Source organism: Apteryx rowi, unplaced genomic scaffold, assembly GCF_003343035.1.
Source record: "Apteryx rowi isolate R43461 unplaced genomic scaffold, aptRow1 scaffold_17, whole genome shotgun sequence".
NCBI lineage: Eukaryota > Metazoa > Chordata > Aves > Apterygiformes > Apterygidae > Apteryx > Apteryx rowi.
Genome location: NW_020447974.1, coordinates 5,263,496 through 5,287,136, shown reverse-complemented (window position 1 = coordinate 5,287,136; position 23,641 = coordinate 5,263,496). Strand labels below are relative to the sequence as shown.

The window sequence follows — 23,641 nt, the reverse complement described above, 5'->3', positions numbered from 1 at the left end:
GCTTTCTTGCTTTCTTGCTTTCTTGCTTTCTTGCTTTCTTGCTTTCTTGCTTTCTTGCTTTCTTGCTTTCTTGCTTTCTTGCTTTCTTGCTTTCTCCCCCTCCCCCCCCCACTCTTGTGTCTCTGAAATCTGATGTAAACAAAATGCAGTTTGTCTTACCAGTCACTGAAATGTGCCTGTCACAATGCTTGTTATTTTTAGGATTGACTTTTCAGTAAAATAGTGAACTTCATGGAATCACCTCTTGATTTGGTATAGTGAAGGTACTAAAAACTTTGGAAATTAAATAACAAACATGCTTTTTTCTTCTGTTTTGCTTGCAATGACCACTTAAGTCTACAAACAGCAATTAGATGCATGTATATGAGATGAATGAGAGTTTCTAAAGTGCCTTATTTTACAGCAGTTAATCCTTGATTTCTTGAAACTGTTCTAGTAAGTAATCTGTACTTTGCAAAGGTTTAGCCTGGCCACAAGTAGTAATTACTGTTTCAAAGTAACATCTATTAATAGTGTAGTGTATGGAGACATGCATAGAAAGCTGAATCCTTATTATCAGTGATCCTTTTGATATCAGTATAGAATCTGCACATCTTTACTCTTGCTTAGTAAGAGTGGAGAGGTTGTAGTGAAATGTTCTCTTGTTCCTCACATAACCCTGAGGACAACAGCAGACAGCTGTAGTTAACAATATAAATGCTTTAACAGTAGAGGCTTTGTCTATACCAAGTGTTCCTGGGCTATACAATGATGTAATACTGTTACTATGATATTCTGGCTCAGATCAGTTATAAAAGTTGCTGACCTTCCTTTCCTTCTTAAGACCTGTGTTCTGTCTCTTCTGTCCATCTTCCCTTTCTGAGATTCCACTTTCTCTCATACTTGTTGCAGCTCTTTTTTCCCCAGTTAAATTCTGAACCATGCGAGTAAACGATCTCCAGTCTTAAGTYAGTGCTGCAGGACTCAAAACTGTGCAGGGAGGGTAGCTTTCTTGAGGGTCCAGATTTTTTTCTATAAATTAAAAAATATATATATATTGTAATGAGAGATCTAAACTTGCTGACTAATTGAAATTAGAAGTGGAGAAAAGACTTCCTATAACTCTTTCCATCCTTTGTAAAGTTTTGGTTGGGAGTATCTAATGTAAGTGCTTGTTCTTGTTTTTAGCCTAAAATAAGTCTATGCATGAAACACACAAATAAAAAGCTGTTCAACAGGAGTGGACTGGAACATAAGTTGATATTAGATGACTTGTCAAGTGAGTTGAGAAAACATGTTATGTAAGTCTTTGATCACTGGTTCAAATATTATATTTTCAATATTAAGGTATTATATAAAGTCTGTTTCAGTGTGGTTCAAATGGCAACTTAAAACTTTAGTTGTCAGCAGGAAGAAAACCCGGAGCCTACTGGAATAAATTGAAGGCTTTAAAATGCATAGATTCTGCTGGTGCTGAGGAAGTTGGATAACTCCTGTGTTTTGAAGAATGCAGCAGCTGTGTGTTCTGCTGCTACATGAACAAAGAGGTCACTGCCCTTACRGATCTGCCTGCATAGTTGGTCCATAACCATAATCAGTGTGTGTGTGGCTTTTGTTTTTTTGTTTTTTGCCTTTTTTTTCTTTTAACCCAAAACATTCTGATGAAACTGGGCCAGAGTGTAACTACACATGTAGCTGTGCTGGCAAATCTGAACCAGCTGTAATGTTTTAGCCAGGGTGAGCTGTAGATGAAATGACATTTCTGACTGCAACCAGAAAGCTAGGCTGAACTATAATGACTGAGGCCCCTATTCAAATCTGCCTGTTCTTTTTGGCTCCATAGCAAGTTGCTGAGACATGCTAATGCCTTAAAACAGCTACAAACGATTGCTCAGTGAATGTAAATTGGAGTCTTTTGGGAGAGAATGGTGGAGCAAAAAGAAAACAGGGCTGTTCTGTGATTTGCTATTAACTTGTGCTTCGAGCGCTTTTATACCCTCAGTAGTGCCCTGCTTTCGGTAGGGTGCCTCAGCGTTCGTGTGGCCTGTTTCTGTAGGTTCTGCTGTGAAGCGATATCCTCTGACACAGCGGTTTTGAAACTTCTGCAGAAAGATTCAACAAAGCTCTTTTCTTGGAGGCCTTTACTTGCCGTTTGTTTTGATAAGCCTGTAGAAGAATGCATTTCCTATTAATTGCTTTTTGTACTRACATGCCTTTTCATACAGTGATACAGCACCTCTTGGTACAGATGTATGATAGCATTTGTAAAATGAAACATGTTTYTGTCTACATGACTTCAAATCTTGCTCTTATTTGGGCCTGGAGTGGAGCTTTATATGTCTGAGAAGCACAAATTACCATTTTGCAGTTTCTTTCCTTGCTTCATTAGCAAGAGGAGATGACTATTAGCACTGATGCTATTTAAATCAGTGCTGAACAATTTCATTATAAAGGTGATTATAATAGAAGAGGGAGTAGTTTAGTTACTTGTTTTAAAACTGGATTCGTCTTCTAAGTGATTTGAGGTGAGAGTCAGTTGAAATCTGTCAGTGCTTTGGTCCATCTTCCTTGATAGTGAAGAGTGTCTTAAACTAAATAGTCTGTTTTCTCTTTGAGAAACATTTTTAAAGCTGGCATCAGTATGGTGCAAACAGTGTTCAGTTTGGTACTGCAGCTGAAGCAGCAGAGTGCTATTTGGGTGGTCTCTTCTGCTTCAGAATTAGCATTTGGGAGGGATCTGTCTCATACCAGTAATGAATTTTGGGAGTGTTTGCAGAACACAAAATTACGTGTGTTGATGAATGCTGAAGCTGGGATAGCTGCTGTGAGGATGTGCTTGCTTTCCCCAGCACAACTTAAAATGCTGGTAATGTGATAGCAGTTGTCCATGTGCTGCGCACCTACTTTGTTTTCTTRGTGTTGACAGTCTCTAATAAGACACCATAAATTGTGATGGAACACGCTTTAGGGTGGGATTAGAGTAGATCTCGTATGAATGGATATCCTAGAATGAAATGAAAGTATGAGGAGAACTAGAATGTAAGAGGCCTTTTTTTTTGTGGCAGATAAATGAAGAGAAAGTTGACTTCTGTGGGGGATTTTTTTTTTTTTTTTTGATAGAGAAAGAGAGAGATTATTCCTAAACCATGTGTGTTTAATCCTTCTAAATGCTGCTCACTTGATCTTACTGATTAACATTTGAAGCCTATAAAGCTAAAAGTATTGGTTATTTGAAACAAGTAGCGTATAAACATTTTAATTAAAATAAATAAATAAATCCAGTATCATGATGTCTGCCCTATGGGGAAAGGATTTACACAAGGATTTTGTTACTTACTTTGCAGGGTGTTGGAAGAGATGGCTCTTTTTCCAGAGAACCTGATGTCTAGAAATTTACCCTGTTTTAACATTTCCACAATGTCAGCTCTTTATAATTTTAGAATCAGGAGTGTCCTTTATATGGTTCTTTGATTGTTGCCTGATATACAGAAAAATTTGCCCTCTGAGGATGTGCACCAGTGCAGGGGAAATAGTTGGACCTGCAGCAGCAGTAAAATATACGTGCATTTGTAAGGCCTGATGCACCAAAATCTCACATGCAGCAAAGGCACCTATGTGTAACAGTAAGAGAAATGGATAGGCTGTAAACACCCTTTGGGTTGGTAGAAGAAGGATTTTAGTATGGTAGCACACGGCTCTGCAAGCTTCTGGTGACTAATTGTTATTGAACTGATTGAGTAGTAATAAAACATGGAGATAATTTCTGCTTAAGATCAGCAGTTTGTTTCAGGTAGTACAAAAAGAGGCCGTTTCTTCCAAAGTCTTCAGAAAGCAGCTGTTGTGGCGTTGTGTCGGGCCTGGGGGAGCTGTTTAAGGTTCTCGTCCTTTCCTCTAGTACGCTTCCCTCTCATTAGCACTTGTCCAACTGGTTATACAAGTACACTATAAAGCAAACAAGGGAGCATGCCTAAAATACTGTAAAGTTTTTTGGAGTTTTTTTGTCCTTAAGCTGAATCAAGTCTGTGATCGGACTAACGACATGACCCTGTAAATGTTGTGCGAGTACAGTTGGGGGTGCCAGGCCAGGTCGTGTGGGAGACGGCAGGCCTAGAAATATTTCCAGCAGCTTTATAAGTTTCATGTTTGTTTTGTGGCACTTCAGACCGAGCAGGACGTGTTTCTGCCCACGTTGGTCCCAACGCCTTGGTCCAGCTGTGACATTACTTTGGCTTTTGTACTCAATTCAAGCTAGGAGACCAGTTTTGAAACTACAGGTAGGGTATACACTTAAGATGTATTTTACAGTAGTGCATCCATTTAATGTCTAGCTGTCAGGAAAAAGCATTGTCCTATTCTTAGCCATGTTACTTTCTTTGCAGCGCGTTTCAGTTTTGTTTTTTTGGTTTTTTTAGAGTCAGTCTTCTGTTCGATCAGCAAGCTATCCAATCCACCAAAATAAATATTCCTATTTTTCCATCTGATGAATAAGCTGATCTGACTCGCTGCATGTCTGCTAGATCTAAAGCAAAGGAAGGGGTGGGAGCACACAGCAGGAGATGGGGCTGTGAGAGCAGGATTACCCCTTTTACAGCACTTTCAAGGGTGCAATTTCAGTGACAGCCCACCATTACTAGCTTATGTGATGGTTGGGCTGAGAGATATTATGGATCTTTTTGCATGGGGAATTATGGACAGTTTTTAAAGCAAGTCTTCTGAAGTTGAGCCAAGAACTGAGGGGAAAGGGGTCCTCCCTCCTCCCAGCAACATCTGTTCAGTGATCTCTCGCCATTGCCGTTTGCTGAGACGGGGCRCAGGAGGGCTGCTGCGCTTCTGCCGGTTTGACTCCTGCCATGCCCAAGCGCTGAGGGAGAGATGCCACCAAGGCACAGTGCTGTGTCGTCCCAGCTTTGCCCTCGCGCACCGATGGATGTTTACAGGAGGCATGTCTGAAGTTCAGTGATTGTGACTGCCGGCATTTGGATGTCTGTTCCCTTATATCCGCAGTGCTTGGGTTTGGATAATGGTTTTTGTAYCATTTTAAGCCTGGAAGCCTATTGCTGAAAGAAATGGTTTCACACATGTCTCTTGCTGCTTTTCCTCCCACCCTAGCCCTTCTCTTGTGCCAAAAAAAGCATGTGTGACAAACCAAAATGGGGAAATCGGTCTGTGTTAAAACTAATTTGGCAAAAGATTAAGTGGTTGATTCTCTAACTTTCATTGCATCCCTGATCTGTGTCAGTACATGGTAGCAAAAGAGAGGGAGCAGCATGGGAGTAAGAAGTTTGAGAGCAAAAGCTTATGATACTAGTTTGCCRCTCTGTGACTTTTTTTTTTTATGGTCCAGACAGATCAGTTCAACCATCTCATCAAAGACCTTATAGACCTTACAGGCAGTCCATGTCTGGTGTCCCTCCTGTTTCCATGCCACTCATCACATCAGTTCTGCTGTTCATCTTCCCCCTTCTTGTGTGAACTGGTTGAGCTAACAGAACTGTCAGAAAACTCTCTCTGGTGTTGATGGCCAGTTTTCTGCAGGGCCGAGGGAACCAGCTGGGTCAGTGAGGGTCCAGATGTGGGGGAATCTACATGACTGCCCTCTTCCCAGTACAAGAAGCTGTTGTGTTAGTTCAGCTCTTCTCATTTGGCTTAATAACACTGTGTCAGTTTGATACCAACTCTTCTCCATTTTATTTGCCACATATTAGCAACCAATGAAAGATCTTCCACTTCCGGCAGCCTTTATTAAAACTCTTCAAAGAATCCCTGGCACTTCCCTTGGAGCTGTAAGTGCTCTAGAGTCTTGTGCCAGTGGCTTGGGCTTTGGCTGGTGGCTAGATCCACTAGTTAATGACCTCAGGAACTGGCTGAGCTGGAACTCAGTCCAGCTTTTCTTGTTTTTCTTCTGGTCATCTTTGTGCACCTTTCACAATTTGTTTACTAAATTGGGCCAGACTCTTTTTATTATTTTATTTTATTTTTTAAATCCATGTTAGAAATTGTTATTTTGTGATTGCATTAGCTTCTGGTCCCTTCAGCAACAGTTGTTTCAGGGAATAAGAAAACTTATAATAATTGGTGCTCTTGTTGCATTCCTGCACACTGATTGGAGCTATCTGTTGAACAGAAGTACGGTCAGGTAACTTTTGAAAGTAGTCTGGTAGGTTTTCCATCTGCCACTGTCTTAACTTTAAAAGAAAAGGTAATACTTGCATTGTGGCGCCAAATCTCTCCAAGCYGTTGAAAAATCCTGTCCAGAGGTTTTTTGCTTTTATCAGTTTTGCAAACTTACTCTATGCCAAGGCTGACTTGCATCAGGTTTCATCTTTAAAGTGGTTCGAGTTACACAGACAGAAAACTTGTGTTAGTTTATACTCTATTCAAATGGCTTAACTGAATGTTGGGCCCGTCGTAAGAACTGAATTCCCACGTGTGGTGTTTGCCGTTACTTCTTAGAGGGCTATCTGGAGAAAGAGGAGAATGAAAGTGTTCTTTCAGCCAAAGTACAGGACTTCAGCAAAATCAAATTTAGCTGCTGTTTAAGGGTGAATGGAAGCCTTGTATGTCAAAAGCAAAGGTCCTGTATTGGGGTGGGGGAGCGCAGTCAAACAGCTGAAATAAGCTTAACTGCAGGTTGAAGCTGAGCAAGATACTGTCAGAGACGTTTTTAATCTTCCTGCCTGTACATCTCCTTTGTCTTGTATCTTGAATGGTTTTTGGTCCTTAGAGTAGAGTAACTTATTACTGTGAACAGAAGACTAGACTGTCATTTCTGCGTTGCTGTTAGCTTTGCAACCTGGAGACTTGCTATTGAGGCATCAATTTCATAGGGCTTGGGGAAATAAAAACGACAAAATGCAATAGGTGTGGGTGTGAGGGGAGATGAGACCGTTTGTCTAAAAACAAAATAATGAGAAACTTGCTTTTATTTGGCCTTAAACACAAGTTATGTAAAAAGGGATCTTTTTACCCTGGTGTACTTCTCACTGGTTTAATCAAATTTTATAGCTTGGCAAGTGGTGAAGTATTCAAATGTCTTGAAACCCCTTACCCTCTGGGTTTTCATGTCTCTGCTTTTGAAACATATATTGTTACTTGAAATGTCAGGTTTTCAGTAATGTTGTTCATCTGTCCTCCCATTGATGTTAAAATTTGTCTTTGTTTTGAGTTAAAATTGTTCATGTTTCAACCTAACTTTTTTAATCAAAAGTATAAAACAGTAGACATAAGTTACTGTGAACAAAATAATTGATACATTGAGATACTTGGTCTTTAATGAGAAGAATTTTTGTCTTTCAAAACTCATACAAAAAATGGCCAGAAAATATTCAGAAAAATATACAGAAATTTCATTTAGTCTCACTGATTGACATATGAATCAGCTGAATTTGAGTGACAGATTTCAATAACTTGATTTATGAGTCAGGCCACTTGAGAATAGTTAAAAGGCTCAGAGGATGATGGAGGAGATGGTTGTTTGTGGTAATTTTATTAAGAAGGTTTATTGATCTGTACAAGCCAAAGATAAAAATACAAATAAATCATAGTGTTTTATAAAAAAAACTAAATACAAGGATGTTATCTTTTATTTCTTATTTTCAGTATGCTTTCCCACAAAATTAGAGGAGGTGCATGTACCTAGTACRATGTTTTTGACTGAAATGGCATGCTTTTTGGATGTGAAAAATCATAATACAGGTTTTGTGGTAAATAGCTGTGTTGTCCTTTGCTAATGACGCAGTGGCTAAATAGTAAGCTGGGAATTTGTGTGGCTATTATTAATTATAATTACTATGCAGTAAGTAAGCATATTGCCCTGCTTGTCTTTCATTTTATGGTTCTCGTTGGCAGTATCAGGAGTGCAAGGTTCAAGAAGAGTTCAGAGTAGGTGTCCCCTCCCCTCTCCCCCACTTCTAGTAGTAAGCTAACTTCCAGCATTTTCAAAAATGACTTAGGCTGTACACAGGTCACAAAATGGGGCTGGAAGGGACTGTGTGGGTTATGCAAGGCCTACGTACTGCTGTATCGATATTATAGGACAGAATTTATAGGCCCCTTTTTAGGAAAGGGCACCGAGTTACCCACCAGTGCCTCTTCTAGAAGATGATCTTTTTGCCAAGCCAWAGGGACCTCCACATTTCTAAATGCAACCATTAAAGAGGGATTGTCTTATGCCACTACCTAACAGGTCGTATGTATCATTTTCAGGTTTATAGAAGAAGGGAAAATGGCTCAAGAAACCAACCGTAGCCAAGTGCCTATGCTTTGTTCCACTGGTTGCGGATTTTATGGAAACCCTCGTACAAATGGCATGTGTTCGGTGTGCTACAAAGAACATCTTCAAAGGCAGAACAGTAATGGTAGAATTAGCCCTCCTGGTAAGTAACRCTAACGTGCTGGATTAATGCCACTCGCTTTGGCTTCTGTTTGAACAACACCAAATGACACGGTAGGGCAAGACTTGCTTGCTGATCATGTCCAAATACTAAATACACTTTAAAGCTTAGGAGCATTAGCACAAACTGCTGTATTCTATTTATCTTACCTGATGGAATAAACTTAGATGAAATCATAATATAAGCATGCTGTAATTAATCTGCCAGTAAGTAAACTGTTGCTGATACCTTTTGTATTAATAGAAGTGTTTTGAATTCCAAGATAAAAATACAGTGAAATGCTATACCAACACACTTTTTCATGAAATTGCTGGAGTGCAGAGATAACATTTAACTTGGGGAATGTTAGTCAAAGCATTTAAAATATAGGTATTTAAATACTGGAGCCTGATGCAAAAGGATTATCCCCCAAAACTTTTTCTTAGAATAATTTCTACTAACTTCATATAGATATGACCTTTTTTCCTTATTTGGCTCAATGCCCAATGTACTGTGGTTGTTCTTCCAAAGCAGATTTGTCCAACCCATTGAAATAAGTGCTGTCTTCCTGCTTTCACAGTTTTCTAGAAAAGCTAGGAGGACTTTTCCCTCTTTAAAGGAATGGTAGTGCCAAGAAAGAGAAACCCTTTCTGTTGTCTTTCACCTTGATGTTTTGAACTTCAACATATTGTACTGGGGGAAGGATGGTGAGAGAGTGCTTCCCTGCAGACTCAAATGTCTCTTCTGGCTTGGCTGAATACTGGCACCAGGAAATGTCCTGTCATACTTCTTTGAGGACTTCCTTCCTTGACTATAGACTTTTAATATTGAAACGGTAGCTTTCATTACATGAAATCTAGGGGTCTAGGTTCTGCAACTTTGATTCTAAGGTGGCATTAGGATGTTACAGAACATCCATTTTCATTTATTACAAAACCAGGAATGCTGTCAGTGCTGCAGCTTAAGCTGAGAATGAATGCTTTAAGTAGCAGAAAATACTCTATTAAAGCCCCTGTTCTGAAATTTTGTGCTGAGGAACTTCTTGGGGCCCAACGTGATCAAAATATGGCCAAACTTAAATACTTTTTGCAAAATTATGCTTCATTATGATACAGGCTGAGATTCAACAAGGGTTGCAAGCACATGTTCAGTACCTTTCCTGGCTGGTGAYGTGCGGGTGGAAGAATAATTACACTGTGTGTAACTTATGCAATCCCAGGAGGTAGCGTGACACATTTTACATTAGTGTCTTCCTTCCAGCAACTTCTGTCAGTAGTATAACTGAGTCCTTACCGGTTCAGTGCACAGAAGGCAGCGCCCAGGAAACTCAGTCAACTTTAGATTCTACATCAACTCCATCTATGCAGCAAAGGTAAACTGTCTTTGTTACTGTTGTTTTGTGTTTTTACTTAAAAACATATATCAACATTAAGTATGCTCTGATTCTGCATAATTAAGTTTTTAAGTTCTGGGCCCTGGATTAGGATAATATGTAAGATTTAACTGCTGATTTTAAAGCATGAGATCTCGCAGTAAGTAGTAGCTGGTCTATTAGCTACGTCTTACATTCAAATGCAAATTTGTCTTTAGAATTTAGCCTCCAATAGCAGCATTGCCAGTTTCATACAGTGCTGCAGAGATTCGTCTGGCTCGTCTTCTGACTCCTCAATGTGCAGTTGATTGTATATTTACAAAGGGAGAGCTTTTTCCTTTTTAGAAATTCGAGTTTTTTGTAAAATGGCAGAAAGCTCTTGACTAGAACTCTCATAAATAAATGTATGATAATGTGATAACAAACCAGTTGCTTCACAGAAAGTGGGAGAGTATTAGAACAGGGAAAAGATGTCTGAATCTTAATAGAAGCTGTGCTACTGAACTCTTGTTTGATAAAACAAGTCATTTTATTTCCAACTGGATTATTCAAGGAGACGTAGTGGCCTCTTGTAAATCACTCGGAGGCTCACTAAGTGCTTTCCATTTTTAAAAGTTAAGTATTTGTTTATATTGGACAATCGCTGCATTTCAGTGTAGAATGCACAACCAACAGCAACTTTTTTTGTGCTTTGGAATTCTTTGGAGTGAAAGATGATAGATAGTTATATAAAATAGCTTGTAGTTGATTTTAATTCAGACTTTATTTTTAAAAATAAGAATGTAGTGTAACGTGGGCCATGGGTAAGTAGAGTTGGATTTCAGCAGTTACTGTTGACTGATTCTGATCAGACTGTTTCCTGCTCCTTAGCTTTTTATAAGAGGTGTTAACTCATGCTCAGGTCCTGCATATGAACTGAATGCCACATGCCATGCTTGATACTGTATTTGGTCTTTCCATTCTGGGATTTCTAATTGAGGTAGAAAGTGGATATCTTACCCTAATACAGCCGTTATAGACTGTGGGGGGATGGGGGGCAGATTTTTCATCCAGGTCGGCACACAGAGGTGAACCAATTAAAGTGCCTTGGCTCCCTCCCTCCCCCCCACCCTGCCCTGCCACCTTTGTAACATGGTAAAAAAGAAAAGGCATCTCTTTGACCGCTAGATTGCTAGCTTGATTATTGCTTACAGAAGAGAGGAGTAGATGGTTGCTCTCAGACTTGCATTTCAAAAAGTCAGGGTTGCTTCTCCCTCCCCCCAAATAAAAGCAGGGGTTCAACTCTGGTAGTACCTCAGAATTATGATATCCTGAGGAAATGTCTGCTAAACTGATGGTGCACTTTTGTAGGTAAGCAAGCCAGCAGTTCAAGAGCTGCATGTAACTCTTGGGAATTAAGAGTACAGCTCCAGGGCCCTGGCTGTGTCATGAACTATTTGTAGGGCTTTGCTGGTCCAGGGCCTGCTGGAAGGTCCAATTTCCCAGATTCAGAGTGAATCCCTAAGAGGAAAGGGAGAAACGAATCAGACAAACGAGTGGTGTTACCTCTAGCTTGGGACTCAGCTTTGTCATCTCCCGTAGCAGAGCTGCTGATGAATCTTTGCCTGCGAATGACTTGCTAGAACCTCTCTCGCGTAGCTGTCCAGGGCRCACATCTTGCACGTTTTCAGCCGTGCTGTGATTTTTAGCAGTATGGCTAATACGGTTGGGAAGTTTGGCCATCCCTCCTTTACACTGTGAAAATCTAAGGGCTTCTGTGTGCAGCTGAAGGTGCATTGTGATGTCCAGCGTTCTGGAAACATTGACATGCTGTGGTTTTCTTGTTTGTATACTAGAACACCAAAACTGACTCCTACAGTTATCTTGCTGATTTATGTAATAAAAATCCTTGCATATAGTACAATACATTGTTGCTTCTGCGAGGAAGGATGGCATGCCAAACTACCAAAAAATATATATATATTTCCCCCTTTTTGTAGCTGAACCAGTTTAATGTATTCAATGCTAAAAATGTTTAGATTTTTATCAGTTCAGATCTTCTAATGTTTTGACACACTGTAGCATTTTTTTAAGTGGTCTTGTCAAGACTTACTCTAATATATTTTTATAAGGAATGCTCCTTAGGACTTGGACATCCCTCGTAAGAAATCTTAACTCTTCTTTTATTTCCCCCTGCTAGCCCTGTGTCAAATCAATCACTTTTAACAGAATCTGTAGCATCATCCCAACCGGATAGTACGGCTGTGGACAAAACAGTACCCGAGACAGAAGATTTGCAAGGTTGGTGCCTAGCTTTCAGAGATGAAACTTATATGGGTGATGTTTTTGAAACTTGACAATTCTTAATATATTCCTGTACAGCAGATGACTCTTCTCAAAAATAAATATTCTGTGAAATAAGAAAGCAAAATAAGGATATACTTTGTCTTCTCTTAATATGCAAATAAACTGGAAGTTTTCAACTTCATGTAGCTATAGATTTTGGTATCTGCTATAATATGTATGTGTTACTGGGGTTGGGAACATACAGCATGAATAAATGTATTGTTCAGGCTTTATGCCACAGCTATCACATGTCAATAGAGTTTTGAGTATCCATTAGGTTTCAGAGTAGTTGCAAGCAGCTTGGGCAAGTACCACAGCTGCATATGAATGTATTTGTGATAGTGTGTTATCACGTAGCTGTTATAATAATTGTGTTATTCTCTAGTCTACACGTGAAACACCTTTCACTTACCAACTTTATTGGTACCTGTATAGTATTTTGAACCACTGAAATGCGCATTTTCAAAGATAAAAATATTGAACCACAAACTGGTTGTTTGCAGGAAACTATCTGGCTCTGCTTGGGTGATTTTAATTATATTGATCCAAATTCCTTATTGCTGGCACAACGTAAAGGTTCTTTCCTCTGTGCGATTGTCTTATGTGCAGGCTTGCAGAGCTTAAAACCAAAAAGTATTTAATAGCATTTCTTAGGAAAATGCAAAAGTATCCAGATAATATATCTAATTTGCTCAGGCTTGTAATCTTTAGACATTATAAAAGGTGCTTAAAGGTAAGTCAATATTCCACCTCTACTTCTGCTGATACAACTAAGACTTCACTGGGTAAGGGTTCTCTTTCTGTAGACTCATCTTAAGCTAGGCGCTTGGGTTTTCCACAGATAATGCATAATTCCACTTCAAGTTGCAAAATGTAGGTTCTTTAGTTGTACCTCTGGTATCCAAGTTCTGCTTTTCAGATATTCACTGAACCTGAGCTTTGCCTCTTTATGGGGTGGAATAGAAGAGTCTTTCTTTGTGGCTACCACCCGTGCCGAGTAGGGCCATCTCGTTGGTCACAAAAACAGTAGCGATAAAACTCAGAGAAAAGGGTTTAATGTGCTTTTGTACCAGCCTTTGAGATGTCAATTATTAGAAGCATGCTTCCTCTTTTAAAAAAAAAAAAAAAAAAAAAAAAAAAAATCTGTACTCTAGACGTATGTTTTAATACAGGTTATCTAGCTTGTTTTCTGGAGCTGAAAGCTCTTGCTGCCTTTGACAAAGCACAAAGGCATGCTGTTAATACAGATCAGTGATGTCTGTCCTTACACRGTCTGAGAGAACAAATGTTTAAAATGCTTGTGCTTCTCAAGTTTTGTRGGTTTGCAAGCTAGATTTTTAAGTTAATACCTCTGAGTATACTTTCATCCACATTCTGCAGTGTGGAGAAACCGGGCTGTGTTGCATACCCAGCTCCTGTGCAGTTATGTCCCTTACTGGGGACCCCAGAAGTAGAAAACCTCAGCTGGCACATTAAGATTGCACTGCAGACAGACATGGTCTGTATCAGGGAATATAAAGTCAATTTCTATAAGCTGATTTTCCTGCTGCCCTGTCATATTTTTTTTTTATCTTCTTCCTCACTGCTTCAAAAGCTTCCAGAACTTGTTGGTCTTATGATTCTTCATCTTCTATCTAGCRCAAAAATTAGTCTCTTTGTTTATATTTGTATGCTATTTGCTTGACTTAGCTGTAAATTGAAACTCCAGGTTTGCAGCATCTAGTGTCTTTTTACTTTTTTTTGGGGGGGGGGTGTAGAAAGGGGGAGTGCTTTATTTCAGTGATCTTTGCTTGTACTGTGAGATGGCTTGGGCCTGTGAATAGACATTCCCCAGCAAATTTTCAGAAGAATGTTTCTTCTTACCCATTTGGATGCAGTTGTGCTCTTAATTTTCTACCTCTGGAAAGTTAGTTCTCCTGGTGAGGAAATAGGTTACTAAACTCCAAGCCTTGATTTCAAGGGTGTGTTCCCATATTCTTGTTTCACAACATGGATTTAAAGGCTCAACCTATGCCAGATATTAGAGTACTGCAGCTGTGTCATGCTTATGATTTTTTTTTTGTTGTGCTTTAGTGATTCCTAAACTGAGAAGAACAAAGTAATTGGAGTTCTGAAGTACAATTCCTATTCGTAACTTGACGTGGCAGGGTCAGCCCCTCTTTCTGAAGAGCAATTGTGTGCTACCCCTTAACTGAAAATGATCAGAAATTTAGTGTTTCCAGTCTTTGAAAGTGTAAGTYTGTAAAGAAAGCAACTTTTAACGGATGCTAGGTGGATTTCATTGAACTGTGTTTTCAGTTAGTGGTTATGCATTGTGAAATTCTTCAAGTTCTTTTTTTCTTTAAATCATTCAGCATTTGAATCGTAGGCTTCTAGCCAGAGTGTAGTAGAAATACATGAATCAAAGTTATTTAGTATTGCCTGGCCGTGTACATTAAGGGGAGGGGAGAAAAAAATAAAGTAAACACACTGTGGGAGTTAGTCTTGGACCAAAGAGTTTATAATACTACTTCAGTTAATGTAGGGGAGGGGAAAAAAGAAAGTGTCTACTTTGTTCATTTATTCATCAGTTATGTATTCTGATTTAAAAAAAAAAAAATCCTGCTTCATTGGAATGCCTGTTTGGGAGCAAATTGTTCTATAGTAGTTGTATAGTGAGTTAGTCAGTTGTGTTTTGTAGAAGTCCCCTTAACTTACTGTTGAACAAAAGTTACCAGAGCACAATAACAATAAATGAAAAGTTTGAAAAGTTGGCTGAATAGTATTTTTAATTATACTTTCTTAGACTATTTTTTAAAGTYGACAGATAAACAGAACTTGAGTTGTGTGCACACAGTCCTCTGCTGTTTGTTCCTCCAGACAAATTACAGCTATAAAGGGATAAGCAACTCTTAAATGTTCTTTGGATTTTTTATCTTTACTCAAGTTATGCATTGCAAAAGAAATAGAAAAAATTATAGAATGTTAATAAATCCAGATTTTTATATTCCGTGATCATGTCATAATGCTTGTAAGTATTAAACACTGCAGAAGGCCCAGGCACTAGATAGTGCCTAAGAGCTTTTTAGAGTTTAATGTTCTTAAATATCATGAACATAATCATTAAACATAACATAAAATGAAAGAAAAATAAAGGTACAGTCTAGCTTTTCTTACACATTGGAGCCTTTCTCCAACTCATTTTGGAATGCTTCATGGATAGCTATGCCTTTAACTCAATGTTACAGCCCAGGTACAAGCAGCTGTTCAGGATTCCCTATCTGTTGGCCAGTGGACTAATGGGGCTGGTTCTTGGCAAGCCTGCAAGCAAGTGAAGAGGCACTTTACATCTGTAGGGTTAATGAGCTTAAAAACATTCAGGTTAAGATTTACACTTTATATTTCAGGGAGATTTTTAAAGGTAAACAAAACATTTTGGAGGGCTGTTGCCTTCCATGGCAAACTTTGTGGAGCTCTTGCAACTCAAGAGCATAAGGCTAAAACTATACCATATTGATGAGTGGCTCAGCTACTTTGAGTGATATTGCTGTCCAAATAAAAGCATTATTTTTTCCACTCCTTACTCAGGAAAATTGACAAAGTACTTTTTCTTATGAGACTTTGTCCATCAGGTGGCTTTGAAGTGTTTTGGAAGAGACACTAAGTGGCTTTATGCTGCCTCTTTGAGCCTGAAAACTACTGAGATCCAAAACAGCTGCCCTGATTTTCTAATACGTTGCAAATTCCAATGGTTTGTGTTTAAACATTGCAGAATGGAATCAATGATGTAATATGGTATAGTTCTATCATATTTGGAAAAATGACTCATCCAACTTGCATAACAAGCTAAAAGGTAAATTGCTGTTCTTCTCAATGATGTCTCCTGATTTTACACTCACCTAGTTTTCTTTTATTTGAAACAGTTAAACAATTCGGTCGTTGCTGACAAAAGCATAAAAAATTTAGTATTAAAACAATTAAGTTGCTACAGAATTTTGCGTAGAAAACTGGACCTAAAGTGTATGCTGTTGAACTAATAGCACCAACTTCAGTGGACCTTATCAAGACTGTTTCAATAGACAGCACTGGAAAGGAGTTGATGGATACTTCAGACTTTCGTGACAGTACCAGGGACTTGGAGGCAGAGTGTGATTACGATACAAGCATAGAAAATAATGTAGAATGTCCTGATTTACTGCATGAAGGCTCCAGAGAGAGAGGAAACGTGCATGATACAGTTTTAAAACAAAATTCTTTAGGTAAGTGTATGCCCTACTATCTTATGTAAAATTTTACTTTGTGCATCCATACTAACATTGCATATTAACATTGTTAATTTATGTACTGGATTCTTTTTTTAACTTCCTAACTTAAGAACTTTCTGCTCAACTCCAGAGGCTGCTCATGCAGCTTAAAGTGACATGATTCTGTTCAACTTTAATTTCCAGTTCATACTCATAAGAAATAGCTTGTGTTTGTAATCTGCTACTAATATCTAATTCCTGTTGGTAAATGACAGCTCTTTTTCTTCTTTTTATGTGAATAACTTAAATACTATGGATTTAAGCAGTTGTTTTTCCTTTGTATGCTTTTTCTTTTCATCAATTAGTTTTGTTCTCATCTGTCTTTCACTTTTACCCCCTCCCCAAGTTTCTGTAGGTGTAACTAGGAATAACTTTCATGTTAGCTCTGTCGCCAAACATTCATCACTTCCAGCATCATGCTTTTCTACTACTGTTTGAGGTTTTTCCTACAGACTATCAGTCAAAACTCTGGCACACCTCACAGCTTTTTTTATATTTAAGTTTATACAAAATGAATATTCCATAATACATTTTTCAAGGGAAGGTCCAGTACAGATGCCCTTATCCTGAAATACAAATGTAAATTTTAGTATTGGAAGTAGGCTACTTTCCTAGCTTTCCTAGGATTTGCAACAGTTCAGAAGCAGCTGGGGGTTGGAGGAAGATCCTCTGAATCCTCTAATAGTTGCTTATAACTACTTTGATTTCTGAAGATCTTAACCTCAAAAAAAGCTTGAGCTGATGAGACTGGCAAGGGAGGAGAAAATGTAGACGAGGCCATGAATGAATAAACCGCCTTCTTAGGAATGACTGGAAACCCTCTTTGCRGGTACACTGAGGAAAACATCCTTTGGAAGTACCTGAGGAGAGAATCCAATTTAAAACTTAGTTGTATTTGACTGGCCTCTTTCAAACACTGAAAATTCCATACAAAAATGAAGCCAGCAGCTATTCTCAGCTGTCCAGTAAATGATACTTTGCAAATAAGCACTGGAATCTGTTCCTCATTTCTTCTTTTCTCCCCACATTCCCTCTCTATTAGATGGGATAAATTGGTGGTGGCAGTGTGTGCAGGGGAGATGTTTCAAGAGCTGAGCCTGCTAAGCTGAAGGCCTTGTTGTCATAGTGGCTGGCTCCAAACTCATGACTGATGTTTTAGGCTTAATAGGGAGCACCGTTTTCTGGTTAGAGAGTGGAGGCTTTCTGCTCACAGGGCTTACTGCCTCTGCTGCGCCCTTCTCCCCTGAGAATTTCAAGGAGCATCTGTTGTTAGTGTTTGTTCCTTGTTGGTTTGGAAAACAAATAAAATAGTTAACTCCCACTTACCTTAGTACGTTAGAGGATAAATTCCATGTTAACAGATCGTGATTTTTTTTTAAGTAAAATTGTACGACGGATGAAGTGATTTTAAATAGTTAAGCTGACTGTATAGCTTTCATTKTCCTAATATCCAGACCACAGAATAGGCTTAATTTTAAGGAAGATGCCTTAGTAATTAATCATGCTTTTAAACATAGTCCTATTTCATCTGAGAGGCCTTGATCTCTGTGGTATTTGCATCCCCTTATCAGTCCTTGACTGAAGGAACTGAATCCAGTTTTYTTTTTTCAGTCCAAAGTGTCTGTGAGGACCTTATCTTTCTAATCTTCATCTGTAGACTCAATTTGAAAAATAAGGGATGAGGAGGGGAAATATCTTTCCCTGCACTGGAACTTGTAAAAGTTTGGCGACACTTCATGTAGTTAGAGGATGTTGGATGCTTTGTTTCAGCTGCTAGTTTTAGTTCAGCTGCAATAATGGAACTTCTAAAAGGGAATCAAGTAGTTCAAGAATATGTAGGTAAAGGCTTTTTGAATAAAAATAGGGGAATGTGTTCAGTCTTTTATGTTCACTTTTTAAATAAGGGTTTTCCCATATGATTGTGCTAGTGAAAGGCCAGTCTGATCTCTCTAAGTGGAAAGAATTCAGGAAGGAAGCCTTTTTAAACTGCATAGAAACTTAGTGTTAAGAGCTATTAATAAAGAAACTTGCTTTTTCTCTTTGTACTGTTTTTAATTTGAGATTGAAACAATCCCCCTGTACCATTTTTAGCTCACTTTGGGGGAGGGGGGGAAGCATGTAGCAATATCCTAGTTTCAGCTTTAGTAGGTACAATGTATTGGCTGATTACTTCAGTGTTCGGTATTGAAACGTTAGGAAGTAGTGATCTTCTGTTTAGCATCAACTGTAATGTTTCATTGCTTTGGAGGCGTGGGTATTCTTCCTAAGCTTGATCAGATACACTTAAAAGGTAAATGTACCCTTTAGTCATCTGTCTATGGGAATGACCTTTTCCCTTCAGAAGCTCTGCCTGAATAGAGGGGCAACAAACCTAAGACACCTAGGGTAGGGACTGGGGAGAAAACAGATGAAGAGTCAGGAATCTCGTGACAAATTGTCATCGTTCTGTGTTGGGCCTGCAGGGATGCAAGGACTGAGGTGCCCTTCATCCCCCAGGTGTGTGTGTGTTGTTTTGGGGGTTTTTTGTTTGTTTGTTTTTTAATGGCCAGCTAYAGTACACTGAAGTTCAAGCAGGGTTGGCACAAGCAAACCAGTAGCAAAAGCTTTTGCTTTCAGAAGGAGATCCAGGGTCTGATTTTGATCAGCTAAAAATGCGCTCTGTAACACAGTGAACACTTAGTGGGCAGCCCAGGTTGTCTCCTCCAGAAAAATGAATGTTTCTTCATGCTTTTTTCCTTTTAGGCTAGTTAGCAGCTTGTACTGATACTTTGAGTGCTTCTGTTCTTYGGTTAAATGTTGAACTGGGGCTGGAGGAAAGGAAGGAATCAGTTCAAGGATGACAGGCAGGAGCTTCCTGGAATCTGGGCAAAATACAGCAACTAAGAGTGGTCGTAACGTGTGTCCCGAGAGCTCCAAGCTTGCGTGGTGTTGTGTTTTACCTGGCTTTTGTRTTGTGTTCGTCACAGCAAGCTTACAGATGGAGCACTGAACGCTAGCACCTTTTAATCATCCAAAGATGATTTAGTGATTGTGATATTTGATTACTAAAGAGGATTTTGAGTCAACTCTCTGGCTTCTGCACAAAAGCAAATTGAGAATCTAAAACTTGTGGTTACTACGGTAGATGCAAAGTGACTTGTGGGAGCAGTGAGAGAACCTTCCCACTCTGTTCTGCAGTCAGCAGCAGCCCTTAAACATTTTTAAATCTTTTTTTAGTGTGTGAGCCGTACACAAAGTAAATTTAAGTATGAATGTATTAGCCTTGTTATACAGGGAACAGTGCTAGTTTTTCTAAATTTGGCTAATAGTTACAAAGGCTTTCTGTAAAATCTTATATTGAGGTAACTGGATTTTGCTACAGGAGGAAATGTGAACTTGAGAGCATTAGCTGCTAAATGCCAATTCATGGCATAAAGCTTTCTTAATGAAATAATAAACACTGGAATGTCTGCTCTGTATAACACTGCAAGAATTCACTTCATTAAGTCTTACTGGTTCTCATACTTATCTTGCATCTTTTAATCCTTACAGTTTTTTTTATACTTATCTTGAAAACCTTTGTATATTATCTTTCCACTCAGAAACGTGTCCTTTAACAGCCATTTAAAGCTACTGAACCTTTCTCTTGCAAACCTGTTAATTTTTTATAAATTTCAGGACAAAAGCTGTTGCTTGTGACATAGATGGTCATTTTTAAGAATTTAATAAACCATGTTTAGCAGTCTATCCTTGCTAGATTAACCTTTGATATACACTATCCACTTGTGCAAAATCTTTTCTGGTGTTTAGGTATTTCGTTACACCCTGATTTTGCTTGATACAAAGTTGAATGTGTTTGATAAATTGCAAACTGGCTGCTTTTCCAAGTTTACCTTTTCTTAAGTTTACCAGTCTTAAAATCACAAAAATCATCTGTTACGGATCCATTTGTTTTCGTACTTTCTTATTTTTGAGTTTTGTGGCTTATCAGTCTGTAAATCTTACACTAGAAACATTCATAGTGCATGTTCTGAAAAGGTAATATGTATAGAACAAAGTGCCTTTTCTTTTAAAAAGAAAAAAAATCCATTTCAAGATAGCACAGAAAAAAAACAATTATCAAGCAGAGCAGTAGTCGGTTGGCACAGAACTTGCATGGTCCTTGCTGCATCTGGTGGTCTCTGCCTAATAAGTCCAGCTGCACAGAGGTGCCTGCAGTGTTGTGTGCCCCCCCACAAAAAAAATGTCTAGAGTTGCTGTGGTATTCCCTTCTTTAGAGCATTGGGTTTAGCTCTGCTTCCACTGATGCTCCTCCCAGCTGCTTTCATTCTTTGCTGTCTTTGCCGCAAATAGTTTCTTCCGCTAGCTTCTGTGCACCTTATCCCTGGAAGCTTGTCCTGCTGTGATCTAGTGATAGTTGATAGGCAGAGATTGGCTCTTAGCAATTCTTGAAATGAAGTTACATTTTTCCTTGCTTTCCTTGCTTTCCATTTTTGTTACTGTAAGAAATGCGCAAGTACTGGAGGAAAAACTGCCATTTCCTATTTTTACCTGGGTCAGACAAATACCACTGTTACCTATTAGCATTCTTCCACACAATCTGTAACCTGTCTGTTTTCAGATGTGGGAGAATATTAAAGTAGGTTGAAAGTTGCCATAACAAAGAGATCCTTAACATGAGAGAAGTGTTTACCCTGGCTCCTTCTGGCTTTCTGGATAGTGTACTTCCTCCAGATAATTCTGTGCATCTTTGGGTAATAGTATCTCACCCCTAGGGAACGACTAGCCCCTTCTGGTGTACGGGAGCAGCAGCATCACAGTGGTAGAGATTGTTCTGAAACACTGTGTTTTGTGTGTCCTCAGTATTGCTGTCTTCAGCAAAAATAATGTTGATGCAGCATTTGGAGAGAGGAGTGTTTTACTTAACTGATCCCAGTAAATGCAGCACTGCTTAGAAGCAAACTTTAGGACACTGATGAGCAACGCTGGCAGGAAACACGAATTGTTGAATGTTTTTCTCCCCCCCACCCCTCCTGAATCTGGCAGTGCCAAATCTGACTCTTAAATGGTAGTTTTTGACACTTTGATACGTAAAGGGGGGCACAGATGTTACTACTTTATGGTATTTTTGTACTGGAAAGTTTGTATGAATATTCAGTGAATTCTTTTCCTTGAATTAGATTGAAGGTTTAAAGGGAGGGAGCTCCAGTATCATTGTCATGTAGTACTAACTATTTCTAAACTGCAGTTGAGTACATACCGCCTCAGAGATGGAAGTTATAGTGAAGTTGTAGAGCCTACATTTACAATATGGGCTTTAGATTATCATATGACATGGGCAGCAGAAGGGGAAAAGATGACACTTTCTACTGTTCTCATTAGTTTTTTTTAATATTAGCTTCAGTGTCAGAGAATGCAGAGCCTACACCTGAAGAACAAGACAAGTCACTTGACAAGCCAAAACAGAAAAAGAATCGTTGTTTCATGTGTCGGAAGAAGGTTGGACTTACTGGTAAGAAATACTGACTTTTTTTTTTGCTTAATGAGAGACTTAGTCTTTGGACCTTTGAAATATTCTTCTCTTAAGGGAAAATGGGGCATAGTCATCTCTTGAAATTACTTATTTGAAATAAAACTTGGCTAGAGGTCCTTTCAGCTGGCTCTTACTAGGTTTAGTTCTTTATATGTAGTCCTTTTGCTTTTCAGCTTGCTTTCTCTAAGTGAAATTCTTAATTCCAAATGCTGCCCTTCCGAAGTCTGCGTAGATGAGGAGTCGGATGATAGTTCACTGCCATTCACTAACCAGCCTTTGCAGCGGTTCGGTGAAAGAGTCCAATTGAACTTGAGTTCTATGGGGTGTAGGTTCAAAAACAAACAAAACTAGCAGCAGATCTCCACAAATGTAGTATTTGTGATTCTTACACTTTATACAGCAGAGGCTCCTTGGCTGATTGATGCTGGTGACTGAGATTTATTGTTAGTGAACAAATCCAGGATTTAAAACAAACCTGTATAATTATGAATACTGAGATGTCTAAGCTAATATTTCTGTCCACAGGGTTTGAGTGTCGGTGTGGAAACGTTTACTGCGGTATGCACCGTTATTCAGATGTACACAGTTGCTCTTACAATTACAAAGCTGATGCTGCTGAGAAAATCAGAAAAGAGAATCCTGTAGTTGTTGGGGAAAAGATCCAGAAGATCTGAACTGCTGCTTCTCTTGGAATACAAAATCCTCTGACCATCTGCAGATTAAATTGACTTGAGCTTTTTTCCTTAGTCATCAGGAATGTAGAGCAGTGTATCTTGCCTAGACCTTTTAATCATGCATGTCATCAGATGAATAGATTTTTTTTGTTTTTGTTTTTTTTGTTTTGAAAATGACTCTGAACATTTATTTTCATTGCAGTTTTCTGTGGCTGAAGACTTAAGTAAACTTTACAAGTATTATCCTTTAAGATCATTTTAATTTTAGTTGAGTGCAGAGGGCTTTTATAACAAACATGGAGAAAATATTGGAGGGCTGTGCTTTTCCAGGTAAAACATGCATGCGTTAACTTTGCAGTTTATTTTCTTGTTGTATATAGCTTTTCTCTGCAGCACAATTTCCTTTTTTTGATAATGCCTTGTATGGCACAACTAGTTATCAGTAACTGAATGTATTTTAATCATTATGGCTGCTTCTGGTTTTTTTCCCATTAACGAGAGGTTATACATGTTCGCATATTAGCTTGTTTGCACCCTCTACCTATTTATGTATGAATCATTTGTAATGAGAGTGTGTGCTGAGATGTCTGTGTGGTTTTTTTAAAAATTTGGTTTTTGTTTTTGCGTGTGTGGGGGGAAGGCTGTATGCACTTCACTGACTGCAGGTTTCATTGGGATTGCATCCATCAGTCTGTCTACACAAATATGAAGAATGATCTGAAGTACCTGTGCTGTATTTATGTTTATCCATGTCTTAACTTTGATTAAATAAAATTAAAAAAAAATTGGGACTCCTGTGGTTGTCACTGGCCTCTGTAATCTGTTGGGGTTTGGGGGGTTTTTTGCTCTATTTTTATGGGGACTTTTCATTGGTGGTTCCCGTACTTGCAGTCCATTCATCTACAGAAATCTTATTTCAATGCTAACTAACTTTCGTCTGCTTATTCACTTACCAATACTGGAAGACCATTTTTCTGGAACCTTCTACCTCGCATATTGATACATGCTGCACAATTTTGCCGTACTTCCTGTGCGTAGTGCCATTCACATATGCAGGAGTGAGGTCATTTCTGTGACAATATACTTAAGTTGAGGGGAGGCCTACAGGTGAGACATATGGCCTG

At 38.8% G+C, this 23,641-nt stretch overlaps 1 protein-coding gene across 6 annotated transcripts in view; it reads left to right on the top strand.

The window, feature by feature from the left end:
• The window catches only part of ZFAND6 (zinc finger AN1-type containing 6), a 38,344-nt gene extending 15,032 nt beyond the window's left edge, over positions 1-23,312 (top strand). For 3 of the 6 annotated variants that reach the window (XM_026060632.1, XM_026060638.1, XM_026060633.1), the window contains exons 2-7: positions 8,185-8,354; positions 9,612-9,723; positions 11,903-12,003; positions 16,068-16,286; positions 21,709-21,822; positions 22,369-23,312. In XM_026060632.1, coding sequence (XP_025916417.1) covers positions 8,204-8,354; positions 9,612-9,723; positions 11,903-12,003; positions 16,068-16,286; positions 21,709-21,822; positions 22,369-22,517 — 846 coding nt within the window. In that variant the 5' untranslated portion in view covers positions 8,185-8,203 and the 3' untranslated portion in view covers positions 22,518-23,312. The remainder of the gene's footprint in view (positions 1-8,184; positions 8,355-9,611; positions 9,724-11,902; positions 12,004-16,067; positions 16,287-21,708; positions 21,823-22,368) is intronic. The other 3 variants (XM_026060637.1, XM_026060639.1, XM_026060634.1) reach the window with 2 other exon arrangements.
• The last annotated feature ends 329 nt before the right edge of the window (positions 23,313-23,641 follow it).